The 24,244-nt window shown below is 37.0% G+C and overlaps 1 protein-coding gene across 1 annotated transcript in view; it reads right to left on the bottom strand.

Moving 5' to 3' along the window:
• Window positions 1-19,547, bottom strand: part of LOC144468460 (uncharacterized) — a 26,776-nt gene extending 7,229 nt beyond the window's left edge. Inside the window, exons 1-11 of the mRNA XM_078177926.1 lie at window positions 19,520-19,547; window positions 16,175-16,444; window positions 10,559-10,702; window positions 4,959-5,104; window positions 4,204-4,376; window positions 2,433-2,703; window positions 1,919-2,041; window positions 1,669-1,839; window positions 1,045-1,205; window positions 645-898; window positions 8-561 (exon numbers count right to left, since the gene is read on the bottom strand). Of these exons, the coding sequence (XP_078034052.1) occupies window positions 8-561; window positions 645-898; window positions 1,045-1,205; window positions 1,669-1,839; window positions 1,919-2,041; window positions 2,433-2,703; window positions 4,204-4,376; window positions 4,959-5,104; window positions 10,559-10,702; window positions 16,175-16,238 (2,061 nt within the window). The 5' untranslated portion in view covers window positions 16,239-16,444; window positions 19,520-19,547. The remainder of the gene's footprint in view (window positions 1-7; window positions 562-644; window positions 899-1,044; window positions 1,206-1,668; window positions 1,840-1,918; window positions 2,042-2,432; window positions 2,704-4,203; window positions 4,377-4,958; window positions 5,105-10,558; window positions 10,703-16,174; window positions 16,445-19,519) is intronic.
• Window positions 19,548-24,244: the final 4,697 nt, after the last annotated feature.

The raw sequence follows: 24,244 nt of genomic DNA, 5'->3' as shown, positions 1-24,244 counted from the left end.
TTCCTGCTCCTCCAGAATATCCACCAGTTCCTGCCCCTCCTGAGTATCCTCCACTTCCTGTTGTTCCTACGTGTCCTCCAATTCCTGCTCCTCCCGAATATCCTCCACTTCCTGTTGTCCCTACATGTCCTCCAGCTCCCGCAGATCCAGAGTATCCTCCACTTCCTGCTCCTCCTTTATATCCTCCGCTTCCCGCTCCTCCTGTATATCCTCCACTACCTGCTCCACCTTTGTACCCTCCACTTCCGCTTCCTGTATAATCAACACCAGCTGCTCCAGAGAATCCGGCGTGCCCCGAGTATCCTCCAGTTCCCGCAGATCCTGTATATCCAACACCAGCCGTCGTTCCTGTATACACTCCACCTTGGCCATCATGAGGCAACGCACCGGTATAGTATCCTCCACTACTTTGTGTACTGCCTCTGTTATCGTAGACTGTGCTTGCGTATTCGCCACCTGAGTATCCCGGCACCAACCAAGGCCACTCGCAGACCAATTTATGCTCGTCGAAGATCAGTCCGTATGGGCAACGGAACTCGTACGCCATCATCTCTGGGCCTCCTAGAATTACAATGTTTAATAAATTAAGCGTTGAACTTGATTGATGTAGCTTCGATGATTTAAGTAATGGCAAAGGTAGGAACCTAAGTCCATGCAAGCGAAGAACCAGCGGGGATTTTGCGGATCCGCATAGTATCCTGGAGCGGAAGGACACTCGAACCTTACGCGAGTCGTGGGAGCTATCTCGCTGCTTCCTGGGCATGGCGATCCTTGAGGCAATGATCCTGGCCAGACACATACTTCTGTGCGCTCGTCGAAAGATAATCCTGCCGGACAGTCGAACTCGAAGACCGAGTAGTCTTCCACTTCTTGATTGAATTTGACGCATCGGTAAAATCTGCGGACAAAATTGTTTGTTATTAATTTAATATAAAGGATTATATCCTCTATGGTATTTTCATGTGTTACATGGTGATAATATTGCTCAGCACACAACAATGATCTATAGTCGTTATTACGTTTATTAGAAGAATTTTCAAGTACCTGTTGCAACTTTTCGGATGAACGAAGTAGCCCTGTCTCGAGCAGGTGAATTCAGTCTGAGTGTTTTCACGGACCACTCGTATGTGTCCTTCTGTGTCCACCACCCGGGTCACGCGAAATTCGGATGACTTAACTTTGGTTGGATAAGTCAATTGAATTTGCTGCAAATTAAAAGAGTTCGTCATACTACCAACACGTAATTACGAAAGAAGAAGTAGTTTTAAACTTTCTAGATGTTTTAGCATGAGAAGTAAGTGTGAAGTAAAAGTATCTTCATACATATTTATTAAGATCCAGATTAGTAAAGTTTAAATTAATGTTAGGAACGTGAACGTGTTGCCACCTAACGAGACGTTCACCAGGCTTATGGCTCTGGCGAATGATATCGTACCGGCGAAGATTTTAATTTTCAAATCTAATAATAAAAATATGATATTATGGTATTAAGAACATAAAGTGTAATTGAATTATAATTGAAGCAATATCTGAGAAAAATAATATCTTTTTTTAAATAAACAGCAGTTGTTTTCGCTATAGTACTGTCTTCCAATAAAGAGGAAATCGCAGTTAACGACTGATAGTTTTCAAACGAGCTTTATCGTATTTATAACAATTTTTATTTACATGCAAATCGTCTTCCAAAGAGCTCAAGACAGCAGCCCTCGACTTCCTCTTGAAGTCGGTGAACGAATGATGAATTTCGTGAGTTAGGGGTTTTCCACAGTCCGTTTGGAAGTCGTTTTCGATATTGTGTATGGCGAGTCCTGGCAGTTCGCGGAGTAGGACGTATTTTCCCTGAAAAATTAATTAAGTTATATTACTTCGGTAAAGATAGAACGATCATAAAATATAGGCAAAGCAGAATTCGCCGAACCTTGATAGTAATCGAAATTTTGTCTTCGTGAGCGATCCACGTCTTATTCTTGAAAGCATAAGGTGCTGTGAGGTCTTCGTCTCGCTCGACTGTCCACTCGCCGTTGCTCATCGAATCGCATAACTTAAAAGAAATTATAATAAAATCGAGGACAGTGAAAACATACCTATAATATTTTCTAATTAACTTATAATACTGTATTTTAATTTTGTGTGTTTATTTAACTGTTTTTCTTCGCTTTAAAATATATAAAATAATATTGTTTAAATTCCAGAAATTGCATTAAACTGTCTTTCCATACCTTGATTTTCAAAAGAAATGTAGCAAATATCCAAACAAGAGTGCTTCAAAATTTTTTCACACTAGTTAAACAGTTTTAAATTTTATAAAAATATACTGATATATTTGGAAGAGAATAATTAAATCTTCTCTAATTAAGACATGAAAAACTATATTTATCTAATAGGTATACAAGATCAATAAATTTTTGTTCTCTGAATCTGGATCATTTTACCTGTTTCCGATCGATGACAAGAGGCTCCTTCTCCTCAGTATCGGATCCCGGCGCGTTGTTATCCAGATCCTTCAAAGTAAACTTGTAAGCGCTCGCGGGCACCGATATCAGGATTTTTCTCTTAGGCGCGCCGAGCCCGCTTAGAAAATCGATCAAGCTGTCCGCGTTGAACGTGTCGAACAGTCCCATCAATCGCGCCGGATGGAACGTATGATAGTCGTCGTCCGGTTGGACCAAGTAATGCGTGGAGATTGTAAATAGATCCACATACCTGGCAACAAACGGCAGATGCTAGAAAAATTTCCATGCAACGCACGCAATCTATGCGAAGAAGAATGACAGTCGGTCAATAACAGGCTTGTTTGACTCGTCTGAATCACACCTGTACGAACGCGAAACAGCGTAATCGTTCCGTAGAACCTGTTGTTACACGAAAAGAATCATCGCCAGCTGTTCTAGATCCTTTTGATGTCGTACGCGACAGTCCTGTGTGCTCTAGGCTCATTCATATTCGATCGCCTGCCCCGAATACAACGCATACATGACAGGAATCGCAGGTATCGCGATTCGGATTTACTCTTGACATACTTGTTATAGCGAGTGTCATGGCATAACTAAGCAAAATGGTTCACGAAGCCACGCTAAATTACTCAGTTCTCTATGCCTTTCTGTTCGTCGTGCGAGCAAGAAATCTATTCACCCACGTTCACGTGACTCGATATACTTGTCTATAACGCCCACTGGACGTGAACTGCATTTATTTGTCACCAGTATTTTCATGTCTGACTATATACGGAAAATTATCGCGTAATTTATTCATAAAACTATTTTTACGCGAATATGATTATCATCGCATAGAATTTTGCTTAAAATTATTTACTCTCGGCGTATTCAATTGTTGAACTTGTAAATTAAATTTCAAACCAAGAGGAGCATTTGCTATCTTGTTAATAATTTATTTTAATATTCCCCACTCTTCCGTTATGTCTCTTTAATAGATATAAAATTTAATATCGTTAATACTGCAATAGAAAATATAGAACTGACGTTCAGTATTTATTTAAAATTAAATTCGAGATCTAATTAAATTCTCATTTCTGCTGCGAACACCGGACACCTATATCTTCTCTAATCTAATTAAAAATATATAAAAACAAAACACCACGGACATTTTCGTCCGCCAGAGAAGTCCGACGATCCAATTTATAATTCAGCAGTTCATTCAGATTTCATTCCGTAATTCAGCGAGCAACTCAATTATCGAGCAATCCTACGGTATCGCGCTATATCGCCGCTAAATCCTGTCGAATCCGAATCGAACGGCATTGTGCAGCTCATGCGGCTCCTGTCATCCCCGTCGGATGACAGCTTTCGTTCTCATTCGCGATTCAGGCGCGCGTCCCCTGCCTCCCCCGGATGCTCATCCATATTCGATGAAAAATACCGGACGGTTCGACGACAGCGTTTCGCCGAATGATCCGCTAATTGGAAGGCGCGACGATCCGCGAACAATCGATCAGTCAACTGGTGCATCGGATCGTTGCGGCATTCCTGACTCCGCTACCGAGTCTACACAATTGGCACAAGGTTAAGCAGATAGACCGTACATGGGATGAGTAGTTTTTGCTGAATTGTCTGCCCGTCCGTTTTCTCAGTCAATAATTCATGGGACAATTCAGCCGATGGCTGTGTTACGTGTCACTGCGGAGATTCTTGGGAATAGACGGCGGTTTCTCGCGCGCGTACACGATGGAGATTGAGTTGCACTTACTTCGAGAGTCGCTTCAGATCGAACTGTTTTGCCAGATCCTCCGGGCTCGTTGGTAGAACTAGGAAGATCCTTTTGTCAAGCGATGCTTCCCTCAGTCCGTCTTTCAAGCTTTTTACGAAGTCCACCAGTCGCTCTTTCGTGCCTGCTGTTGCGTTCAATTCTACTCCGTCGACCTGTAGATATTAAGTATTTTATTTTAGGAGAAATTAGTTTATTATATAAATATATAGTATCGTACTTAATAAACAAATATGTTAACCGGAAAATGATAATAGAAAGTGCGATAGCAAAAGCATATTGCTGTACTTATCGTTTTTATTAATATTATAGTATATAGTATTATATATAATATTAATATTTAATATTATAATAGGTAATTATAATTATTTTTCAGAAATTTGAAGAAGTGGGAATTTTTCTGGCATCGAAAAACGATAATAAAATTAATTCTTGCTAATGTACATCCTTTCATGTATTCGCAAACTTGCAGATGAATTGAGTGCATAAATATTCACAAATCAAAATTATAAGCGATATTTAAGAGGTGCTTATTTTACAAATATTAGTGTTACTAATGTTATTAATAACAATTACAATTAAATAATGGTTACTTTATGGATTTAAAATAAAGTAGAGATGCTGTTAAATTTTGTTAGATTTCTTAGCCTATTCTGTTTATTCGATTGTGGTAACTTTGAATGTATAATGAAATCCTTAATCTAGTGATATTATAGTAATGGAAAAACTGTAATTACGTCTTTTAAGATTTCAATCAGACGAGCGGTGGCTTCCCGACGTACGGTGCCAGAAGTGTTCAAAGTCTTCGCTGGATCAGCGACGGAAATCACGAATTGAAGAGGCGGCTTGATCTCTTTCAGCGACTTCCGGAAATCTTCGAAATCTGCAGAAAGGTAATTAGACAATTTTATACATATACACATATTTACTTAGAAAATTATATGTACTCAATTTATACTATATAACATGCAACCTTTTATTAAAATGAGATCAGTTTAACTTAGTGACTGTACTTATACTATACTCATTTATAAAATATTTACAGTACGGTACGAAGCATGTGACAATTTATTATTTAAGACTGTGGATCTTTATGCAAAATAAAAATTGTCTATATCAATTGCGAGACAAGCGAGCCACGTGCAGTTCTTTTTCTTTCTTAAATAATTTTAATAACTTGAAAAGAACATATCAATATTTTTAATTTCTTGTAATCCTTTCACTATTTTATACGTCACCATAAACGCATAAAATCCGCAATCTATCAACATCTGCTAATTAATTGTATTCCATTTGAATTATGAAAAGGCTTAGTCTACGCAGAATCGGAAGAACAACAACACTAATGCGGTACTCTTCCTTATCTTAAACTTAGCCGTGACGTAAAATTCAGGATAGCAAACGTTCGCCGGAAAAAAAGTGCACCCAAGTTAGTTCCGCCTTCCTTTCCACGTGATTGTCGATCCCGCAACGCGAGTCAACAAGACACAAGAAGCTGTTTGGTGAAACGAAATCACAGTCTTCGTACAATTAATCATGAACTTTCACGCATTCGCGTAATTGGCCGCGACAGCGATCATTACGAAAAATTACAAAGCATTATTTCCTATTAGTGGTCGTGTATCGGTGCGCGACCATCGGATTTATTGACTTTTTAATTGCGCGCGGGTCTCGTCGAATTAGTCAGGAAATGGTGTACGAGATCCACTTACTTTTCCAAGCGGAGGCCACCTGATTCGAATAAGGACTTGCTAATTAAGCAATTAATCGGACGCGTTTGGAAGACGCTTCGATTAGGAAGATTCGCGCCTATTTCGAGTTAAACGTGATACTTTATATAGAAGAAGATTATACGAGGATGGGGATTGATTGATTAATTGTTTAATAGCAATTATAGTTTCATTATTAAATTAATTATTGATACAGAGTAGCGTAAATCTGATAATTTAAGTATAACTATCAAGAATGTAGCGTAAAATTACTAACACAATTATTAAAATAAGATATATAAATGCAAATGATCCATCGGATCCTGTTTCTTTCTAATTAATGCAACATGGTAAATATATGTAAACAATTTGAAATTATTACTATATTACTGTCAAGTAACTACAATTTCTAAGGAAATAAGTATGTGCCCTTTCTATATCTTATGATCAATGAAGAGAGATCTATAGATTTTGAAGATCTATAATTTGGTTATCAGAGATCTGATGCGTCGTGTAAACGACAATGTTTAATAAGTTCGAGCAGTCGACTCGACAAGAATTCCAACCAATTACCACTAATTATCACTTCTAGGTTCCCGTAACCTTTCATAACCGTGAAACACGAAAATATGATCGTGCGGCAAAACTGCATAATCCGTGTATGCAGCGGATTGCATTACGCGCGACGCGCGTTCCTCCGCTGTTACGTCTGTAAATGGCACGCAGCGGAACAGGTTTGCGCCAAATCTGCGTCTCCGCGGGATCACATCGTCGCGTATCTTTTCAGAAAATTTTCGACCGCAGGTAATTATTTCGGTTCAAGGATACGTCACGTGGAATTCGACAACTGAGACTACCCGAGATTTCTCTGCCAAGCCGTTCGCAATTACCTCACCGAACACCCTTGACAGTCAACGAGAGAACCGGTGACCATGTCGGCTTGCTAGCCGCCTCGAAAAAAATGTGAAATCAGATCGAGCCATTTTCGTGGACGTTCACTCTGCCAATGGCGAAATACGGTCTAGACGTTAGGCGAGAAGAATGGTCACTATAACTAAATATGATTTAGGCGCGAGCAGGGGAAAGTGATCGTTGGATATGCTTTCGCATCTGGATCATCTGTAGGAACCACTTTCGACTACGATGAAGGATCATTAGCCACACCTATGCTCGGATTTGGCTATGCGAACGGGTCCGTTTTTACGAAACTGATTTATGAAAGTTTATCGATCAAAAAATCTGTTTAACCTCTTGATATTACTTTCGAAAATATTTGGATCATTTGTTGGTCACTTTTTTAAAAGAAATGAATTTTCTTTATTCGGAAATGGTAATTTGTGTACCATTTTCAGATATCTTTATTTTAATGCTATTTTTTAATTTTATTTTTAATATTATTTCATAAGATTTAATACCATGATTTGAATCTAATTTAGCAAAATGACAAAATCTTGTTCTTAATGAGATTTGTAGAGTTTCAGGGTTAAAACTTTATTTAATGCCTTAAAAATAATTTTAAAATTTCCATGACAATTATACGATACTAATCGTAAAATTGGGAAAAACAGTTGCGAAGTCACCGATAAATCAGTTCAACGTACCCCAATTGGCTTACTTTTGATCAGATGACAGCCTTCGGTTTTTTCTCGAAAACTGGTGCCCGCCATTCGCGACGCGCGAAACGAGGGCGGGAAAAAAGAGGAATCGGCCCGGCGAGCTCGTTTTCGCGCGATTATGTCACAAACGCGGCACACGTAGGCGCATCTGTCCTCGTCCCGGCATTTCTTTCTCTCTCGTCTTTTTGTCCACGTCTGGGGCCTCCACGATCCAGTGATCCGACGGCGAGTACGGTTAAACATCGAATTTTACGCGTGACATACCGTAATCAGTCGAACCGGGCCGGGTCTGGGCCGGGGCCCGCCTCCTCTCTCTTATGCATAACAAATCGATTCCCGACGATGTTTCGAAACTGGCTTCTCTTTGCCGGGAAATTTGTTCCCCTTGCACAACACAACCAGTTGTTTTTAATGACACGCGTAATAACGAACACTTTTATTGCGTTCGCGCGCACCAATACCGGAGAGAAGTGCTACGGTTTACGACGGTGAAATCGATGGATCGCAGGGTGTTGGTCACGGGGTCGGTTTTCGTTAACAATCGTGACAACGTCGCGTTAACACGTCGCACCGTGATTTTTTCTGCAGACGCATCTTTCGAGTCGTGTGCATTTTGTTTTAGATTGTTCATCTATTGTAATGAGAAAATTCTATTTTTATTTGCGTCGAGTTTGGGTGAGGATTATGGTTATTATTAGACGACGGATTTTATAGATTTATAGCAGAGATAAGTAGACTAAATGCGGAAGGTTAAATACGTTTAAGGAACTTAAAAATGCTGCTACATTAATTTGATATCGTTTAATTAATTGAGAAAATAAAATAAAGGTTTATACAGCTCTAGGGGCTTGCTATAAGTGTCAACAATTTTTATTTTGCAGAAAAATCTAGCTATTACTCTAATATATTGGTAATTGGTGTAAAGTGAATTCAATTATACTAATTTATATTATATAACAATACAATCCACTGAGCCTTAAAAGTAATTAAAGTACATTTGGATAAATTTATTCAATCATTTTCTATGAAAAGGTCTTCATAATTTCAACAATTTAAAACAAAAGATGTAAAACCGGTTATTTATTATTTCATTTTTAATCTCTCAACCATTTCTTTTAACTAATCGAATTATTTCGCTTTATACTAAATAACATTTTGGTACATGAAAAATATTTTGAAGATTTGCAAGACCATGTTGTAAGTGATAAAGAGATTGGACAGCAGGGTGTGAATAGTAGCAGTGTTGAAAATGTGAATGAATGGACAAAGACGCATTAGGAAAGTGGAGAATGTTGCACAAATGCAGCTGCATATCGTCCAAGATGAAAGACGAATTATTGCAGCAAGTGCATTTTGCATGGAAGATGCTATTGTTGAGTTGTTGCGTAGATTTTAGAGGAATTTTATATTGTGTGAAAGTTTCTTCTTATTTTTTATCTTCTGGCATTTCTTTGTTATAAATATTATTATTATTATAAATTAGTATGTGGAATAAGAGTACTTTACATCGCTAGCAACATACTTGAGTTAACTCTATTATTTTCATCTCTAATATTCCAAATTGGAAACAATGTAGCAATAATTTTATAGTAATTGAATTATTAAATCTACAGTTCAATTATAATAAAAATAAACGATGTCACATAATAGTATTCCTCACAATAGTATTCAATTCTCTAAATTTTCAGCCAGCCGGATAAAATCATTTTCAGCTTTTCCGACAGTGTCATATAAATTTTCTTTTGTTATTCGCTTGCAATTTGCATCGATGTAACTGAGAAGCCAATCACGCTCGCCACAAAGTTGACAGTAATCCTCAATTGAAACGCGTCTTTATGGCCGACGAAGTAGTTAGTAATTTCAAAATATCACTGAAACACGTTTGATATTAATCGAATCGGTGACGACAATTCATTAATCATCGTGATGAAAATGGGTTTTGCGACAGGGAGCCGGTGACATAATTACGCGTAGTCATTGACACAGTGAAGAAAATAGAAAAATTGTCAACAAGAAATTCCATGCACAGCACACCGTTAAACAATTCTATAAAACCAATGCCGGATTTGTGAATGAAGCGTGGCTCGATTTTAGTCGTCGAAGGAAGATGATTAAATGGATCGCGCGTAACAGACTGAAAGTGAGAGTACTATTGCTCGAGTATAGTATAACAGACGAGTGAACCTAAGAATATACGCTGCGGTTAGGTTTCGATATCCTGTTGCAAGTTCAAGGATGTGGTTGCATCTCTATGGATGCAGTGTTTATGCAATCACTCCTTATACCAGTAACTGTGCTCACTATGGAAATATTTGATTACTGTTACTTCTAACTGAAGACGAAACGAAGAATAGATTCAACTATACAATTCAAATTATACTTATGATTTCACTGTTCTAAAATTACTATTAACATCTTAAAGTTCTGTATTTCAGAAAGCAGTGCTTGTAGATCGTTAAATCAATTAAGTCGTTAAGATCTACTTTGCAAAAAACTGAATTACACCTTATTAATCCGTGCATCGTTATTTGCGCGAATACGAACCCCGTTCGACTTTTTTCAGTTTCCTCAATGATTTAATCGCATCGCCTAATGCCACAATGTGACTAAGCCGCGAAAATGTTTCGCGTGTCGCTAATAAAAACCGTCGGACAATGTAAATGCCATCGCAAATTGCCTCCGGTGTAAATGCAACGATATGAATTATTAAAATCATAATCCCATCGCGAAACTTGATTGATGCTATTCAATTTTGTATCATTATAGTTTCCATGAATCCTTGACTCCTCGCATCCCTGTAATCCGGTAATCATTTTTTCCCGCGCGTCCGATCGCAAACGAATAAGAAAATCGAATGACATAATCGCTTTGCGCGCCGTTGTTCGATTCCCGCGATTAACGCGAATCGTACGCTAAACGAGTATCATTTTCCGTTAAAAGCAAACCCATCAGGTGCCTGTTACGTACTGTTATTGATCATTATTCCGAATCGAATGTACGGTGAGGACTTACCGGAAGTCGTGAGATTTCGCACGTCGTATCCTTGATGCACCAGCGTCGTGCACCTGCAGACCGCGTTGGTCAATTGTTCGACGTCTGAGACGGAAGTGTAACAGACGACCTCCCTTCCTGGCGATGTTTTCTGTTTCGGGCATTCTGAAACAATTAGGGGAGTTTATTAGAACATACTATTACTGTTATACTGCTAATAGTACTATACTACTATATTTCGAGTACTACTATACTATACAGTATACTATGTATACTATGCTGTTACTAAATATTAGAATAGGAGAGCGTATTAGAATATATATTTCATTCGTCTTTGAAGTATTTGTTAATTTTAAATATTGTGCTATTTTGTTATCCATTTTATTAAAGACCCTACGATTTTTTTGTATAGTTATTTGTACTAATGATGATACCCTACGATTTTAGGAATTCTTGAAATTGTTACGAAATCGTGTTATTAATAGAAAAAGAAAAAGGGACATTAATATATTTCAGCATCTTGATAGAATTTACGAAATCATTAAGGTTAGAATTATTTATATTTATACCTTAGAAGCTTCTCAATAGCATGAAAAATTATTATTTCTACGATAAAGGAATTTAAAAATTTTTTACAGATCTTTTTGAGAAAAAGTATAAGTGGCTATGCTTAGGATCATTTAATAATGATATTTATATATTTGTTTAAGGTATTATTTAAGATATCACTTCTAGACACGTTAATCTTTTTATTTTGGATCTAAATTTATTCGAGCCTAGTGCTCCAAGTTCTAAATAATAATTCCAAGACATATTACTATATTGAATTACCAATAGTGATTTTTTATTATCGAACAGAACTGGTATTGTCATTTAACAAATCTTACACTTTAAAAATTAATTAATTACCAGCAATTAAAAAATTTATGATAGAATATACCAGACAAGACAATTGAATCTGAAATATATAATATAATTTACTAGATGACATAACTGAACCTAAATTTTACAGTATAATTTACCAGATTACATAAATGAACCTAAACTTTATAATACAATTTATGAGACAGTATAATTGAACCTAAAATTTCTAATATAATTTACCTGACGACATAATTGACTCTAAAAGTTCTAATATAATTTACCTAAAATTTCTAATATAATTAACCAAAACATAATTGAATCTAATGGTTAAATGAAAAGAAAATACCTTTACAAAATCAAATACATTGTCTTTTCGCACAAATATCTCCAGCAGTGTAAAAATAACAAAAGAAAGGCAGATATTCAATCACAGCTATAAATGCATAAAGTCCTAGCCATTAACAACGTCGCAACGCAGCATAAAATAGCCTTTGTACGCCCGTCTATTATACCGCGGATTTGTTTCATAACGAAAGCTGTCTTTTGACATTAATACCCATTTGATAAGGCATTAATGAACACGTCCCGAAGAAAATTGAACGTCCAAGAAACCGAGCGGACATAACGGCACAGATCAGCGATTCTTTCGCAGCCTTCAAATGCTCGAGGTGTCGCGAAAACGCAACCGAAAATTACTATCCCCGGGGATATCCGTTTGTTATGCACATCGATCGAACCTTGCCGTTGACATCATCCTACGCGCGCGCTATGCAACTGTTGCTATAATAATCGTTTACATAGTCGCGCGTTAGCAGCCTTTCCATTCCCCGGCGTGGAAAAAAAATAAAAACGAAGAAGGATCGCGCGCGGAGCGGCAAGATGCTCTGAACGTGAAAATGAGACACCGGCGGACTTTTATTAACGATCAATTTTTCATCCGCCTACGGACGTGTTAAAACCGTTCCGACGTTTTATGGTGATGGACACGCATTAATTATCAATGACGGGGTGACACGAAATATTTAGAAGTCCGCGTTCTAAAATTAACCGAGTTCGTCTGTGTTAATCGATCAGAGACGTATATGCTGGTTGTATTAGTATGACGCGCGTCTTGTACTGCAGCGGATAAATCGATGCATTTATTCCCGCGCATTGAAGAACACGCTACTGAAATATTCAGAAAACATCGCTAACAAATTATTTTAATATTAGGTTTTTCAATATCATCGATAAGAAACTTGAATAAGTTTGATATCATTACAATCACTAAATTATACTTATAATATTATAATATTATTATAATTGTTATAAATGAGTTATAATTATAATATCATTATAAATGAGTTATAATTATAATATCATTATAAATGAGTTATAATTATAATATCATTATAAATTATTATAAATTCGTTATAATAACTAACGAGTTATAATCGTTAACCATTAATGAGATTATTTTTTGCCTAACCTTGATTACAATGCATTTTCCAAAAGAAATACTTTTCAGTAGAATCTTTAAAAATAATTTGTGTGGTATAACCAATAAATGAATTTATTTGGTACTAAAAAGGTACAGGATTAATAAAAAAATACTTCATTATTTCTTAACCAGTTTAGCTATTGCAATCTCTTTCAGAAGTGTACAAGTTACCCTAATTACACTGTATATATTTGATTTCCTTCATGACTTGTTTAAACACAACACTATCAATTTTTACTTCGGATAATCAAAGTTTTACTATATCCTTCTTAATGAGTTAGTTGTTCTTGACGAATATACTCGTCATAAAGAAACGCAACATCTTGTTGCGTGATCCTTAATCCCTTGCACTGATTCCTTTCACACTGTGTTAATTAGCATTTATTCATTCTCAATACTTTCTTTAATAGGACTAGACAATTCCTAATTCTTGTATTGTCTTTATTTACTTTCGTTTCCGTACTTCGATAACAGAAGAATTAAATTTAGTTTCGATTTGAAATAAACTAGTAATATCCATATTTAATAAATCATGTATGAAATATGTATCACGAGTCTGACTCGTTATTATAGTGCAAAGGGTTAATCGAAATGGAAAGTTTAGTTGTCGATTGTCTGTCGAAACTCGCGTTAATTGGTGTATCGATGCACCAGCCCGCGAATGGAATGTCTTCTTCGGGTACTCGGACGCGTCCCGAGCCGTTTTCGTGACGCAAATGGCACCGTCCTTGCGCGCGATGGGTCGCAAGGATCGTTGCTCCAGTTGCCGATGGCGCAATCCAACCTTAGAGGACAGGACGTTCCCGATACTGAGCGAATCGACTAGCGAAACGGTTCGCGAAAGCGTGTGCGCCGAGAAGACGACCGACGACGCGAGGTGATAATCGCGCCCGTAACCGATACTCTCGATCGAACGTTGAGCTGGCAGTGACATCATGCGATCCGCTGCGTTTCGATCTCGGTAAACATCGCGCAGCCGAATTTCCGCGCGATTCTTGGGAGAGCAAAGTTCCACGCGTTTTTAACTCTTTTATCGGTTGATTGACACCTTCGATTTTTTTATGGAAATCGCGGCGACTGGAAGATGATGGTACTTGTGTCTGCGAGTTGTAGGATTTAGAAACATTGAAGTGCTTCAAGATTATTGTGTAAATCGATTATGTGTTTAATAGTGTATAAAGTGCTGTGGATCATTGTAGAAAATCAAAATTTTCTTCAATCTATTTTAATTTCTATTTCATTTTATTAATTTTAATAGTTTGATGAGATTGCAATGAGATTCTTGAATTGTTTTATGGTTTTTATCCTAAACTGACATTTTATTGATACAATCGATGCTATTTATAATTTTGGAAATATAAGTTATTAAAACACTTCGAGACATGACCAATGGAAAATTGTGCATCAATTTTTGGTTTCAATGAATTTTTACTTTACTACTTATTATAAAATTTAATTAGTAACGAAATGTTTAGAATTTATGCTTCTAGACAATAGTGATTAGAAATATTAAAGTAGTGAAAACATATTTTCAAATGTCAAAATTTCGGATAATTGTCCTAGTTAATTCAAGAATTCAATACTTTATTGAATTATTAATAGCTTTCATTGATGACAGTTTTTATATGAAATAAATAAGTATATAAATACGAAATAAATAAATAAATAAATACGGAATAAATAAGTATATAAATACGAAATAAATAAATATATAAATATAAGTAAATGTCATAAATTGTCCGTGAATAAAATGTTTCAAGAATCACAGATTGACGAAGTGCAATAATTCTGACACATTAATTCGTAATGCAATATTTTCAGAGGTCTAAGATTTCATTTATTCAGTAGATAATAAAAATAGAGTGAATGAAGCATAATTGAATAATTTATGATGTGAAATTCTGTTGCAACTATGATATATGGGAAAAAAGTGCCCATCAGCGTAATATAGCGTGACCTACGTAGCATGTGGCTCTTGTTTAGATTCCGTTCATTCATCGCACTCATTCATAAACCCAAACCTAGCCGCTTCGAACGTAACCTAATCATCGATGCAAGATACTGCACATTAATTATAAATTTCTCATTGACTGTCTATAAAAGCTGACAAGCACTAAATTATTCAAATTATTACTAAATTATTAAATTGAATAGTAGCCATAAGTACACCGAAAATATCTACAGTAAAAACATAATTTTCCGAGCAGTTCATTTGCAACGATTCCCATAACTTCCCACGTGAAAATTATCTAATCGAAAGCGACTGGTGAAAGTGATTAGCAATCTTTACGTATTTCAGAAAGCCTAGTGTTTGTTCGTTTACACACTATTTCGTTTTAACTTGCGCTCTCTTCTGCAAAATGAATGGACAGAGTGATCAATCATTCACTGCGGTGGACGCTCGTTAGCATTGTTTCGTACACTGCCAAAGACAGCTTATTGCAAGAATTTTTTAATTATTTGTTTGCACAATAACGTTAATTTTCAATTATTTTAACCAATAAATCACGAGACTGATTCTTTAAATATTTAGTGTAAATAATCGTAAGCAGATAAAGCTGAAATTTATTTAATTCTTGTTCCTTGCTTTTGTAACATGAAGTTTCTTTTATTGTTAACAAAGCTAAGTTATTTAAGCTAGCAAATTTGTTTATACAAAAGTTCTGTGTATTTAGGAAACTTTTATATTTGGTCAAACAATATGAGGAGACCATGTAGGACGCAATGTCTTCCACGTTCGCGACAACTGTGTACGAGAAAAGTGTGTCATTCTTAACTCTTACATGTGCATCTGTACGCACAGCTTTCGTTTACGATACTTTTATAAGAATTGTATATGTTTTTCTATAAATTCATAATGTTTCTTACGATGGTCGTTACTTTGATATTATTATATTTATTTGTATTTTAAAAGTACAATGATTCTAATTATTAGAAGTTTAACTTCTATACTTTGAGCTTTTAGAAGTTAGACATGAGGCAAAAAAGACATAACACTGTACCTACTCAATACTAAAAGTTATTGTTACGTGTTATCGTATAAATTTTTATTATAATCAAGACATTCATTCAGCCAAGTTACAAAATTGAATTTATCTAAACGTAGCACAATTTTTGCTACAACAGCATCGAATTTGTGAATGAAAAATTGTATTCAATGCTATAAAAAAATCTTTACGATTTCAACAATTTTAAAATAAATTCTAAACAATAGATAATTCGTCGAAAAACCACCAAAGATCGCAGAGGATTCACCGTCACCATGAAACCGAAAGAAAATTTCTAAAACTCACGTAAGCCGTGTGCGAGTCCCAGCAGTCCAATAACAAGGACCGTCACGATCATCCTGTCGATCATCCTGTCGGCGATCGATCCTCCGTAGTTCAGTCGCAAAAATCTCCGCTAGATCAGCAGCTGGTCCGCGCGCGATGGCCGAAGAAGTGACACTCGTGCCCCGAGACCGGCGTTCATCGAGATTAAAAGGAACGATCGAGACGAGTGCGGATCGGCGTTGCGACTTGCGACCGGTAGCAAAAGAAGTTCGAGCGACTCTCCGTTGTGCGCTAGGGGGAAAGTGTTTCTCTCTTTGTCTCTTCGGTTCACTGCAGCGCCGGGTGGGGGATCAAAGGAGGCGAAGGATCCTTCGAGTTCGAGAGCGCGTTTCGCACTGAACCTTCGGAGGATTCGTCGCTCTCTTAGTAAACCCTACCGGATCGGATGGAAGCACGGCCGAGGTAACAAGGTCCGAGGGAGATGGAGCTGCCACGGGGATAGGAACCGTGGGGGACCGAGAGATCGGGCATCACCGGCTCGCCGGGACCGGCGGATTACCGGATCACCGGGTGGGGTACCGGACTGGCCCAGATCGGGACACTTTCCGTGTTACACGTACGCCACCAGGTTAAAAATAGGATGACTCGCGCGGTCTGCATGATGCACCCAGCCTCTGACTACCCAACCCCTTCACGACCGTACCCGTGTCACGGATGTGCTGAATCGACAAGAGATTGTTCCCAACTTGGACACTTTAAAGACAGTAATGATCACGTTCGGACAACTTTTTAAAATTGGACCACTTTTCTTAGCTATTAGTCTTATTAGAGTACTAGAAAACGTTTAAAACCATTTTTGCGAGAATTGCTGTTTGATGAAAAAGATGATTTTTGCCTAAAAATGACTTATGATATACATGATACACCAAACATAGGAAGACGTTCATAAAATGAAGAAAAATATATAAAAAGAGAATTTTGAAGATTGTTAGATTTAAAACATCTATATAGCTTTAATTATAATTTCTGAAATGTTTGTTAATTGCTCCTAAAAAGAAGGTAGAAAAGTAGTTTAAACACAGTTAAAAAGTACTTATAGAAATGATTAATTCACTTCCCAATTGAACGAACAAGTCACTGAGTTATTGTTGCCATTAATGCTCTAGAAAGTAGTGCAAACATTAAATAGTGAAACTTTAGGGGACCATCTAAACGTACAGATTTTTGGTCATTAGTCCACGAGTTAATTGAACGAAGTGTTTTTACATAAGACCTATCAAGCCGCCAGATAGATCAGTTAATACTTTCAGCGCTGTTTGGTTAAATAACCGCGAACCGTATATGTTTATTAAGAGAAATGTCTGAATGTTCAGTGACTCATAAATTCTAACGACAACACGTGTCCTGATTACATCTTCGACATATGGGAGCAACGATACTATGCGGTTTTCGCGACTTCAGCATGAATCATACGGCACACTACAATTAAATAAAAACATATGTACTACAATTAAATAAAAGCATATGTACTACAATTACATAAAAATATGAGTACTGCAATTAAATAAAAACATATGTACTATAGTTAAATAAAAATATATGTACTACAATTAAATAAAAACATATGTTACATTTGCAATCTGTACATAAATGCGCACAGTTATAACGATAGATTTCGCAATAGTAATGTACTGTGAGCATTAAAGAATTCATGAAGTCGGCGGATGAGTTTCCAGGATATAGGTGAAGGCAAGTGACAACTAAAATGATCGAACTCGTTGTTAGATCGAATCCATCACAGTCGTGACAATGTCATATTATCTGACGCTTCTAAAAGTGAATGTCAGCCATTTTCAGGCATCGTTTTCTCTTTTAACGATCCAGTCATGCGAACCTTCGGCCACCTCTCAACAAAATCGCCCTGTTACAACTTTTTGACCTATACGTATTACTGACCGCGGCTCGATCTTCTAGCCAATTAGAATTTTATAATCCGTGGAGAGATGTTAATAGGCTCTGAACGATTGTCATAACCATCGCGTTCACGTAAAACGCTTCGCGGCTATGCAACGAAAGTATTCGTCATTCGAACAAGCGCTAAACTATCGTATATTATTGCAATACATAATGCTGTACAACTGGCACCGAGATATAAGAATTAGTATGCAATAATGCTTAGCATTATTTGCCACGGGATTAGTGCTTCGTTAGTGTCATTGGGTCAGCCACCGCACGAGAATTCCCATTCCGTCGCGACACTGTCTCAACCGTGTATTCAGGCACTTTCTCTGTCACGGTGTTTATTTTGTCATTAAATTTACTCCTCGCCACGCGTGAAAAATGATCTCGTTAACGCAGCCTCCGTTTAGACGAAGCACCGGCAAGGTGTCCGAGGAGTTCAGGGATCAAGAGGGACTTCTGGAGACTTCGGGATGCAAATAGTTTTGCGTCACGCGCATCGGAAGCGTTCCGAGAAATTCAAAAGCTGATGAATTGCTCATTTGCGTCTTTACAGTGTCGTTTTTTACAAATGGATTCAGCTGCACCTGTTCGCTTTATTTTCGGAGTTCTATAACTCATTGTTGCCACGAAGTACTGTGAAGTATACCAATTTGACGACGGATATCTTTTAATAGACAAAAATTGACTAATTTTGTTGAAACTTGAGTAGATTCTTCACGAAACTCAATTTTATTTAATAAGAATTTCAAGTCTTAAAATTTGATGATGAAATGTTCACAGAATTTTAATTTGTCCGAAATTTATTAAGACTCAAACGGCGGACTGTTTCTTTCAAAATATAATTTAGCATGTTTGTAGACATCTATAACATTACTTACATAGTTTTTTTTAAAAAAAAACCTTATAGCTTGTTATAAAAATAAAATTTAGTATATTTAGGATCATTATTAATTTTATTTATCTGTTTATATTGAGACAATTTTTAAAAACACCTTTTCTGTTTTCATAAAAATATAATTCAGTATACGTAGAATTATTCATAAGTTAATTTACGAATTTTAATCTATTTATCAAGCTAAGATTTATAGATTTTAATAAAAATATAATTCAGTATGTCCAGGATCATTGTTAATTCTATTTATGAATCTATATCAATAGATTTCTTAAAATACTCATTTACTTTTCCATAAATCTTAATAAAACCACGAAAAGTTCCAATTGTCAAAACTATATAATTAAATAATATTAATACACCATCCGAGTGTTAATAGAGATAATGTAACAATATAAGACTGAGACTTGGTACAAAAGATGTACAGACGGTGAAAGGTCCGACGCGAGCCGTTCGCTGCTTAATTAGGCTTTTCCGCGTTAGATTCCCGAAAGCGAAGACAATGATCGTACCTGGATCACAGCTGATCAGAACCGCGCGCCGCGACCGACTGGTTCGAACTACCATAAGTAATTCGAATCCTCGTCCGCATGATGCAGCACGTGTTTACCTGTTTGTCCGGTATCCAGGATAAACTCTCGGCCGGCCGCTAGATTAATCACTGACGTATGCTAATCGACAACGATCACCGTTGCACGATGCGACGTGTTACGTCACCGTGCGTTTCGCGTATTATTGTCTCCGCGAACATATTACGAATTTATTCACGCCGGTCTTTCGAACGGTCCCCGCCCGATCCCCCGCGCCAGGCCCGCGATTGGTCATTGTTAATTATTGATCACGCAGGCAGGTGCCGCGTTAGACGACGGATCGTAGAAACAGTCCCGACGTGTGTGCAGTTCCTGAATTTTCGGACTTCGCCGAACACACCTGTTCTCTTCTACGTGAATTCCGGGGAATCGATCCCACCGATTGGCTACGGTGTACGAAGCGAATTGAAAGGCGAGTGTGTAATTATTTATCACCAATGAAAATTCATTTTGTTTCACACGAATCGCAAGGTGACGACAATACCGTGTATTTTTGATGAAGGCTGCATTGTTTTCTGTTGCGGCATTCCGTATGCGAATCTTTACGCGATGCCAAAGATTTATGAATCGATTGCTGGAAATTCCTTTTTGAATCATTTTGATCAGAACGTCATATTTTATGGTTATATTTTAATCTTCTAAGCCTCAATTCAGTTGGATAAGATCGCGCGTGTTTTATGAATATTTTTATGGTTTTATATTTTTGCACACGGCTGAGGATGACATTAAAAGGAAATATTTTATGAAGGTTGATTACGTGTCATATCTTTATGTTCGGCTTCCATGGGGGTCTATGTTATTTCATATTTTTATGATTATCCAACTTGAAAATAATTTTAATGTGGTTGGTAGATTCTAGATAATATGTAATAAAAATTACTTAGTTTTTAGGAAAGTACTGTACATAGCGAATTTTTGTATAAATAGTACATTTTGATGGTGTTACAGAACAGTAACTATCGTACAGTATTGTGCTCATGCTAACGCTTGTAAAAGCCTGCCGGCATTCTGAATACATGAATACAGTAAAACAATAGCGGTTTAAAGATCAAACGCCGCGGTGCTTCAGAAATTCGCTAAATCGTGTTGATAGATAGATCAAGGTGATAACCAAAAAAGGGTCGATACCTGAGATATCGATAGATCGTTGGAAAGAGATCGTCATCAACGCCATCAGCTGATCGTGAGAACAGTTCCTTCTGAGAATGAGCTGTCTGGATTTATTTTATTTTTAGCGGACGCGTTTCTCACAGTCCGAGCTAAAACATTTCAATTACGTTATACGAGTCCATTTATTTATTATCATTGACTCCATACTCGTCAAAATCTTGATGCTTCAAGGCCTTCGGAATCTTCAAACTGCATACATTTTGTGAAAGCATTTTATAGGTACACTAGGATAAAAAGTTTGGAAAACGTTGCTTTTTAATTTCTTTTGTCAATTTCAATTAATTGAAATGTCTGTAACTATCCTTTTACTCAATTTTTGATAAACAAGATTTTTAAATGTCTGAGTAAAGCTATAATCGTTCGGTGCAATTTCGAAATGTCTCGTTGCAAAAGTTGCATGCATACTTTGTTTAGCGAGTGTATATAACAAAAATGAGCGAGTAAAACTTAGCAGTATAAATTTTAAATAATATTCAAGGAAGAAATAAATTTAGTGGACTGTTTTTAATCGCTTCGTCTTTACCTATAAGTTATAGGAAAAATAAACAAATCTATCAAACCTTGATAAATTTTTTATTTCTGTTTCTTGAATTTAGATCTTTATTTTGCCAAAATATAGATCGCAAATGCTTAAACAACTAAAATACAAAAGAGTAAAAATGTCAGATTAAAATGTCTATTAGAAATTGTCCGAAATGCGAATTGCTGCAATAAAAAATATTTGAGAAATATTCCCGAAAAAGCATCGAAGTCCGCGAGTCTACGTGTTCTCCATTCCGAAGCGATAGATCGATGATAATTGCAGCTATTTACGTCCTACTGGAGTCATATCGAAGAGCTCGGTGCCAACGAAACGGAGATCCGAGACCCACACTGAAAACAAGACGGATGATCAGGTGAATCATCGTCGATAAGGTCGTGCCGCGAATATCCAGGTCTGCGTATATATTTCACGGTGTTGCAGTTTCTTCCTACGAATTACGTCACTGTCGAGAAGAGCGACAAAGCGGTCGGTTCTGTCGCCCCGGCGATTTCCGTGGCGGGTTTGTTCGTGATTGCCACATAGAATCGACACACTCCTCATACGCAATAAATTTTGAATGAGATATTGCACTCTGTCGAAAGAATGCCCTCTGAATGCTCGCGACCTTTTTCGCCGGCTGGTCGCTATCAGCGGGTATCCATTTCCACTCGTAATTACGTTTATTTATGACCATCGAATGTTGCAAAAAAAAAACGGACAGAAAATGATATTAAAAATACGGAGAAGAAAAAAATTCGTTCGATGAAAAGAACTCGACGCCGAATGCCTGAGAACGCCGTTTCGATTGCGCTGGTCTCCGCGAGGGGAAGATTAATAGGGGTGGGAGTTTATAATAATTGTAACATGACTGTGCCTTTATGGAAAATATTAAATATATTATTAGGAGAATATAAAAAGAATTTAATGACACTGTTACAGGATTTTAAATTTATTAAAGCAATTAAAAGATGTGATTTATATTTATTTTGTGTTCATTACTCTGTTGGTTCAAATGCTCCAATCAGTGCTTCACAATCTTGGTAAAACTACGGAATGATTATTATAAAGCAAACTTTAATAAAAAAAGATTAATACAATTTTTAAATGTCTTCAAGTTATTTACACCTTAACAAAATTATTAAAAGAGGAACCGAACATGTCATTTCTATTTGAATCTAAAATTTACAGCACCACCTTCCTTTCGTCGAACAACCCTTCTGCAACAATACCACAAATCGCGCTCCCCCGAACATCAATAACGGCCAATCGAGGCATAAAATCATCGACTTGGTCAGCGACTCAACGAACCAGCTACCCGGAGACGCATTAATATTCCACCGTCCGCGGCTCGGACCGAAACGCATCGGTTTCATCACAGGTGTCATACTTTCATCAGATGCGGTACGGGTAGGAACCACGCAACATGATTTCCCTCCTGGCAATAAAATCCCAATTACCGGACAGATATCGATCGTCGTTCGGCCGTCGTAGACCACATCTAGATCCGCGGGGACGAGGAAAAAGAAAAGCGACGCGCGTCCATCATTCGCGCGCTCCGGGCGTTCTGGTGCAATTGCAACAATGCACGCGCACCGACGCGCCGAGGGAAAGGAACCTTTTAGAAAATTACCGCCGGTAAAAAGACCGCGGCGCGGCCACTTGAAAAGGAGACACCAGCAGGCCGCCTCGTGGTAGGCGTCCAACTGGCCGGCTACGCCTTCTAAACTGTGCCGTGGGCTTTAGTCGGCGTGTGTGACGCACCGGTAGCATGTTCCGCGATGGAAAACACCGATTACGCGACCGGGAAAATATTTTTTCCGCCTGTCTGGACCATCCGCGATTTTCTCCCGGCTCGATGGACACGGCAATCTTCCGCGAACGAATTTCACCTGCGCAACGCGCCGCTGCTGTTACGCGGCGGGTATGAGATCCGAAATGCACGAGATATGATTCATTAAGTATAGTATAATACAAAACGTAGTATATTATAAAATATAGTATACTATAAAATACAGGATATTATAAAATATAGTATACTATAAAATATAGGATATTATAAAATATAGGATATTATAAAATATAGTATACTATAAAATATAGGATATTATAAAATATAGTATACTATAAAATACAGTATATTATACAAAATAGTATATTATAAACTTATTCCATAGTATTTTGGTGGTAGGATATATTTATTTGTAACTGTGGTCCACCCTTATTGATCGCATATTATTTTTATACTCATACCTTGATATTATTTCAACGTTAAAAAGAATTTTTGCGAGCATAAAACACGCTATTTTATAATTTATAAAAAATTATAAAATAATTTCTTCATTCTTTATTTAAGCGTTTCTTTAAGAAATTATTCGGTGACAGTAGTTCGTAATAATTTCCAAAGTATATATATTACGAGAACATTAATTTCTAAACCAGCAGATGCAAAAGGGTGATTTAAGAAAAATTGGTTGACTCTCTCCAGAAATTTATTATTTCAAGAGGTTGCTTAAAAGGTTTTAACGAGGTGCAGGTTCTAATAGCGAAGACCCGGCGGTGCTTCACGGCAAGCCGTTGGAGAGAGGTAATTTTATCTTCGTCGGAAGGTCGGAGGGTCCCTGAAGACCTGCGCCTTCCTTCAAAGATGCATATTTTATGCAGTGGAGAATATTGCCGCAGCTTTTTTTTTAATAATTGGAATTTAAATACTAGTCAATCAATTATCCTTGAGATGTGTTTCCATCATATTTCGACACGTTAACGTCGTATTTAGAGATTTCGACTTTCAATCTTCTCGCGAAGTTATTCATAATCGAATCGTCCTAGTAAATTTAATTTAGCGTGGTTTATATTAATTTGGATAGTATTAACCTGCGTAATAAAATTGAGTATATAAGTTCCTTATTTTCTGTCACAGCGGACCTTCGCTTTTATTTAATTGTTTTACGAAAACA

The sequence above is a fragment of the Augochlora pura genome, chromosome 4, assembly GCF_028453695.1.
Source record: "Augochlora pura isolate Apur16 chromosome 4, APUR_v2.2.1, whole genome shotgun sequence".
Taxonomy (NCBI): Eukaryota; Metazoa; Arthropoda; class Insecta; order Hymenoptera; family Halictidae; genus Augochlora; species Augochlora pura.
The sequence above is the reverse complement of the archived record's forward strand: the minus strand, read 5'-3'. Positions and strand labels throughout refer to the sequence as shown.